The sequence below is a fragment of the Poecilia reticulata genome, linkage group LG18 (genome assembly GCF_000633615.1).
Source record: "Poecilia reticulata strain Guanapo linkage group LG18, Guppy_female_1.0+MT, whole genome shotgun sequence".
Lineage (NCBI taxonomy): Eukaryota > Metazoa > Chordata > Actinopteri > Cyprinodontiformes > Poeciliidae > Poecilia > Poecilia reticulata.
In genome coordinates, this window is record NC_024348.1 from 1,371,735 (window position 1) to 1,378,579 (window position 6,845).

At 42.5% G+C, this 6,845-nt stretch overlaps 1 protein-coding gene across 2 annotated transcripts in view; it reads left to right on the plus strand.

Annotated features, from left to right (window-relative positions):
- afap1 (actin filament associated protein 1) overlaps positions 1–6,845 on the plus strand; it is a 133,431-nt gene that overhangs the window by 115,542 nt on the left and 11,044 nt on the right. The window contains exon 10 of one of the 2 annotated variants that reach the window (XM_017310575.1): positions 6,728–6,786. The exons of the other annotated variant lie outside the window; for it this stretch is intronic. Within the exon in view, the coding sequence (XP_017166064.1) occupies positions 6,728–6,786 (59 nt within the window). The remainder of the gene's footprint in view (positions 1–6,727; positions 6,787–6,845) is intronic. 2 annotated transcript variants of the gene reach the window in all.

Consider the following 6,845-nt stretch of genomic DNA (forward strand, 5'->3'; position numbering starts at 1 on the left):
CATTGATGATTTTTGTGTGATTTTGTTGTCAGCACATTCAACTTTGTACAGAATAAAGTATTCAATGAGAATATTTCATTCATTCAGATCTAGGATGTGTTATTTGAGTGTTCCCTTTTAATTTTTTGAGCAGTGTATTTAAGTTGTCCCCGTACCTTCCTCGTCCTTCCACGTCCTCCACTTGAGAGCAGACCCAACAAATAATTTCTTCTCTCAGCAGTTCTTCTCCTCCCCACCTCACTTGCGTGTGTAACGACATCCTGCCACAATTGAGGCAAGTCTGACACTGTTTGCCTCATAGGAAGACTTCCTCCTTCCTTCTCGTCCTTCTCCTCCTCACACTTGCTTGCTAAAACACGGAGCTCGAACCATCTTCACTGCGGTGGGTGACCGTGATGTCATCGGCCAAAATTATAACTTTTAATATAATGACGAAAGTTGCACATACGACAGTTTCAACAGCACAAACCTGCATAAACAGAGCACTAACGAAGTAGCCCACTTTGGTTTGTTTTGGAGCAATATGGGGTGACGGTGACGTCATCTGCCAAAATTTTAACTTTTAATATCTCAAAGAGGAAAGCTGCACAAACGAAAATTTTAACTGCACAAACCTGCACAACGGAGCACTAACGAAGTAGCCCACTTTGGTTTGTTTTGGAGCAATATGGGGGGATGGTGAACTCTGGATGACCTAAAAAAATTATTTTTAATATCTCAGAAACCAAAGCTGCACAAACGAAGATTTTTACGGCACAAACCTGCACAAATGGAGCACCAACCATTCAGACTATTTGCAGATTTTTTTGACGTGGGTGGGGTGTCAGCTTCACACATCTCTACCAGATCCTTGATGTGATGATTTATTTTCACCGTACAGACAGAAGAAAGTTGCACCTCTAGCACTCGCACATGAACAACACCTCCTCTCCTCTCTCGTATAATCATAACCGCAAGAGCCTGAACTACACGAATGGAAGTCATGTGAGGTGCTTGCCTCAATCCTTGTAACGATTTTGTTTTCATCCCCTCTAGCAGTCTTACATGAACAACACCTCCTCCTCTCTCGTACAATCATTACACCAAGAACCTGAACCACGCAAACGGAAACCATGTGAGATGCTTGCCTCGATCCTTGTGATCATTTTGTTTTCACCGAAGAGACAGACAAAGGTTGGGCCTCTAACACTCGTACATAAACAACACACCCATCTATGATCCTCCTGGACCACACAATCGTCACAGTAGGTTCTGTGACGATCCTAACGCAATGGACCTTCTTCACACTGGTCCTTGTGACTACATGCATGTCTGAATCATGTCTGCAGTTGTATTGCTATGCGTATGTTGCTTGCATTTTATGTGTGTTCCATGTCGACAAGCCCATGAATTATCTAGATTGAAACAAGAAATAAAAACTAAACTGTACACTCTAAATACATGATTTGTTTATTATATCAGCATCTAGCACTCGTACATAAACACACACCTTGATGGGTATTTTTCTCGAACCTTCATTAAAAGAACCACAGACAACGTATATGAATTTTATAACCAAGCTTTTGCAAAAGGAGAAGACTCAGCAAACTGCTCCTCCAAGGCCTTCACTGAGCGTCTGAACACCTTTGGTTACAGCTTGTCTTTTATTATCAAGCAGAAACAGGGAGGATAGGTAAATAAGACAGCAGAGATAAATTATTACTGCACACAGGCAGTTTCTAAAATAGGGAGTATTCCGGTTGATAAGAAGGCACCTGTGGAAACGTAATTTAAGGTCTGGGAAACACACAGTTAACTGTTTCACATGAAGACACAGCAGATGGGGCCTCCAGGTCAGTTTATACACACAGAATGAAGAGAACACTTTAAATTGAACATTAGATTGAATATGAACTAAAGTAATAACAAAATGATAATACCAAAAAATCTCGAACACACCTCCTATCTCGTATAATCATAACCGCAAGAACATATGTTGCACTGTACGACACCAAAGATCCTCCTGGACTACTCAAACGGGGACCATCCCAGACCTAGGGTTAAAGACAAGGGGCTGTATAGCATGGACCTGTGAGGTTTTCATGCAGACCTTGCTGCTTTTATCCACAGGAGGGTGTGATGTTGACATTAAACCAAGTCACAGAAAAGGACTCCTATCCATTGTCACGAATTGACGAATCCCTCGACTTTCTGGCAAGAGGAAAGTACATCTCAACCCTGGATTTGGTTTGAGGATATTGGCAAGTTGCTGTTTCAGAGGAATCCCGTGACCGAGGAATCCTGGTCACGGGACCATTTTGTGTCCCGTGACACAAAATGGCTTTTGTGCGGCACTGTGGCCTCTACCAGTTCCGTGTACTGCCATTCGGCTTATGCAATGCGCCAGTGACATTTCAAAGGCTTGTGAATTCTGTTAGCGGGCCTGATCTACAAAACGTGCTCAGTGTACCTTGACGACATTGTGGTGGCACCTCCCACATTTGAGCAGCACTTGAAAGATTTGGAGGAGGTCCTGAACAGACTCGAAGCAGCTGGCCTCACTTTAACCCTTGTGCGTGCGAGAACTGAGGCAAACGTAGAGAACTATGGCAAATGATACAAGTTTTACATGTGTGGGGTCGTTTGGACCCCATTTCTTCATACAAAGGTTAAAACTAAAGTGTCAGTTCTGTCTGAGTGAGTTCACATTTTTGGGTTAACACATTACACCTGCAGGAGGGGCGCCACCAGGAATCTTGGGCCCCCTGACAAAAAATTTTATTGGGTCTATTTGAGTCTATTAGACCCTTAAAAAGTGTCATAATTTTAAAGGCTTGCAACTTGCTTCTTTTGGTTCAATACTGATACTAGCACAATATTTACTGCTCATGAATTTTACATCCAACAGACCGCATATGCAACTAGGTTGCTTAAATTTTTTCTATTAGTTTTAGATTACTGAAATGTCTCTCCCCATGAGCAACAGTCACAGACGATGTGCAAAATACACATAGAACAATCCAGACTTCTCAAAAAATGCTATGTAGTTGCATTGTATGCAAGCTGCAGTATAACTTTAATAAAAAAATATGTTTTCTCCATATTTGTTAAAGCTGTCACCATGTTGTGACAATTTGCTATGAGACAGATAATCGGTGAAAACAATCTCCTCCACCTCTTCCCTGAATTACTATTGCTAGCTAAAGTAATACAACGTTCTGCCCAAAACAACCAATCAGAACCAGGAGGAGGGTCTTAGTGCTGTCAATTAACTTCATTCACTCACTGCTAAATGTGCTAATGGTGGAGAAACATGTCATTACAGGAAAATAGTTTATCTGCGCTCATTGGTACTAATGCTAACTAGACTGAGCATTCACAACAGGCTATGCTAGCTGCAGCACAAAACAGAGTGAGGGGAGGAAGGATGAGCAGCCACATGAGATTGTGATTGACAGCAATAAAACTCTCCTGCCATTGACTGGTTCTTTCAAGATAGCACTGGGAGAAAGCAGAATAAATAGATTTTTCACAGATTATCCCTCATACCATACTGTCCTGACATAATGTTAGTTTTAACAAATATGTAAAAAAAATGTTTATAAAAGTTACTGCAGCTTTAATTTCACTTAGGAGAGAGCAGGTCAGGAGGTATGTGGGTTAGAGCTGCTGCTGACTGACTCATCTGTTAAGTGTGGTAAAAGGTATAGGGCAAGTTAAATATATGAATATCTTGGCATTTTTTCCCTTAATTCATTAAATGGTCGTGAAATGGAGGCAAACGGTAGTCTGTAGCTAAGCTAACTATGCTAAATAGTTGATAATCTCACACAGTCTACCCACCTCTGAGAAAAACTGAGCTATACATTGACACGCTTGTCTTTCTCTCTCCCTCTACTTATTTTTCTGTTTTTGAAAACCTGATTTTATAATTTTTCTTAGCAGCATAGTAGTCATTCTTATCTTCTACTGACTGCTGCTGACGATGCAGCATCAAGCGCACCAAGCAGGAACGAACCATGTAACAAAAATCCAGGGGGGGGTTCAGGGCAAATATTGATGTGTTTTTTTTTGTCTGGGAGTGGGAACATTCAATTTTTACTGCTAAAAACAATCCTCAAAAACACAATATGATTAATTTTGTAACTGACAGGTCCCCAATTTTTTTTTATTTCTATGAACAAAAAATAAATAAATTGTGGAGGGCCCCCTGTTGGTCAGGGCCCCTAGAATTGTCATCACTTTTCCCCCCTGTACCGCGCCCCTGCCTGCAGACATAAAACCTGACCATGATTTGATTTTATAATCAAAGTTGTCGTTATTTTCAGTCACCATCCACAGTGAAACAGGTCAGACAGTTCCTGAGACTCACTGGCTATTATCAGTGCTTTGTCCAGGATTATGCTTGGCATGCTGACCCACTCCATAAACTCACAGAAAGACATTGTTTTTCACTGGGATGACAAATGTCAGCAAGCCATGAATGTTTTTAAAAGACCGAATCACGTCAGCCCCTGTGTTAAGATTTCTAGACTTTGCTAGATCCTTCTACGTTCATGTTGATGCCTAGGATTGGGGGCGCTGCTTTGATACAAAAAGATGAAGACGGCCGAGACAATGTGGTCTCATATGCAAGTCGTTCTCTGCACAAGGCTGAAAAATCATACTCAACCCCTAAAAAAGAACGTTTGGCCGTCAGATCAGCTTCAGACCATATGTTGAGGGCTTTCACGTGACTGTTTTCACAGACCACAACAGCCTTAGGTGGCTTATGTCCCATCCAAACCCCTCTGGCCGGCTGGCTAGATGGTCTTTGAGACTACAAGACATTGACTTGACAATTGTCCACAAGCCAGCACAATGCAGTTCCAGATGCTCTTTCTAGGATTCCCCTACCAAATGAAAGTGAACGCCCACTGTTATAGGAACACGCTGTTATAGGCGGTTTGGACCTCCGTTCCTTGCCCGCAGTGTTATTGTTGGATCATTTGCACAAGAGGCAGCTGCAAGTGGACGACCCTGTGACGGGTCAGCTCCTCAGAGACATTGAATCAGACTCATTAGTTCTAATGGACAGTAAATGCCAAGAACAATATACTGTCTATGACAATTTGCTGTATTACAGGGACCAAAAGACCGTGTGAGGTTTACACCCATTAAAATAACTTAAACTTTTCGCCCCAACATCTCTTTGTGGAACCCTGCTGAGCTATTACCATGACCACTCCACTGCTGGCCATCTCGGTGTTTCCAAAACACTAATGAGACTACGACACAGGTTCTTTTGGTCTGGCATGGCAGGTGATGTCAAACGTTATCTCACTTCTTGCTCGGTCTGCCAACTCACAAAACCAAGTCAACAGAAACAAGCTGGTCCCATGGTCCCTATTGTGCCCCAAAAATCCTGGGAATACACAGGGGTGTACTTTGTGGGTCCCTTGCCCTGTACTCAATCACAGGACCAACCCTCCCTCCAGTCATTAACTCCGCCCTCATTGCCTATGTCAGTCCCAAATTCACTACCTATGCTCAATCACGTTAAGGATGGAGCTTCACAATCATCTTAGAACAGTCCTTTCAGAGTTAAAGTGAACTTTAAAGGAACAGCTCTGGAAGCCACACTAGACACAGGTGCATCTCTTTCAGTAGTAAATGCAAACTTAATACCGGTAAAGACTCAAATTGTCTCATTAAAGAATCAATGAAATTCCCCACCCATAAGACTGGCCAACGGCACAGACTGCAATCCATTAGGAATAACCTGGTTGACCTTTGGATTTATGGGCAAGTCAGTCTATCTACGATTTGTGATAGTGCAGAACCTGTCATCCCCCTTAGTTCTTGGGATGGATTTCATGACTCGCACTTCACTAACAATTTATGTCCAACCCAGAACAGTAATTGCTTATTGGGGGATTGGATGACAATCCCTAATTTCTGGATGAACCCTGTGAAAATTACTTTGTGGAGGCTGATCTTGAGTGTGGAACAATGACTTTGCAGAACACTCCACAGCTCTCACTTAATGAAAAAGTTGAAGAACCTAACTTAAATTTTACGGAAAAAGGACTGTTAAAGTTGCTAGAAAACTACAGTGATCTGTTTGATAGTCACCTTGGTCGCACTTCTCTGGCAGAGCATGTCATCCATCGTCACTGGGGATGCAAAACCAGTTAACCTACCACCTTACCATACCTCCCCAGCTAAAAAGCAAATCATCAAAGAACAAGTACAAAGGATGCTAAAGGATAACATAATTGAACCTGCATTAGGACCTTGGGTGGCTTCTGTGGTCATTATAAACAAACCCTCCTGTTCATGGTTATGTGTTGACTTCCAGGGTCTAAATCAGCTGACTGAAAGACTCTTACCCACTTCCACTAGTGGATGAATCATTGGACTTTTTATCAAGAGGGAAGTTTCTGACAACATTAGACCTTGCTCGAGGTTACAGGCAGGTCCCCATTGCTGAAGAGGCTAAACCAAAGACTGCTTTCATCACACATTGTGGCCTGTTTCAGTTCAGAGGCCTTCCTTTCGGCCTACGTAATGCCCCTGCGTCTTTCCAACAACTTATGAACAATGTTCTAGCTGGCCTGATTTATGTCATGTGCAGTGCATCTGGATGATATTGTTGTCACTTCTACAACCTCTGAGCAGCATCTACTTGACCTAGAGGACGTCCTTAGTAGGCTTAAATCTGCTGGCCTCTCATTGAAACTGAGCAAATCTCAATTCTGCCTTACAGAACTCACCTTCCTCAACTACCGTGTTACACCATCTGGCTTTCAACCTGACCCTGACAAGGTGAGAGCTGTGACTGAGATTATAGTGCCAACATAGACGTAAATCCCAGGGGTTACGGG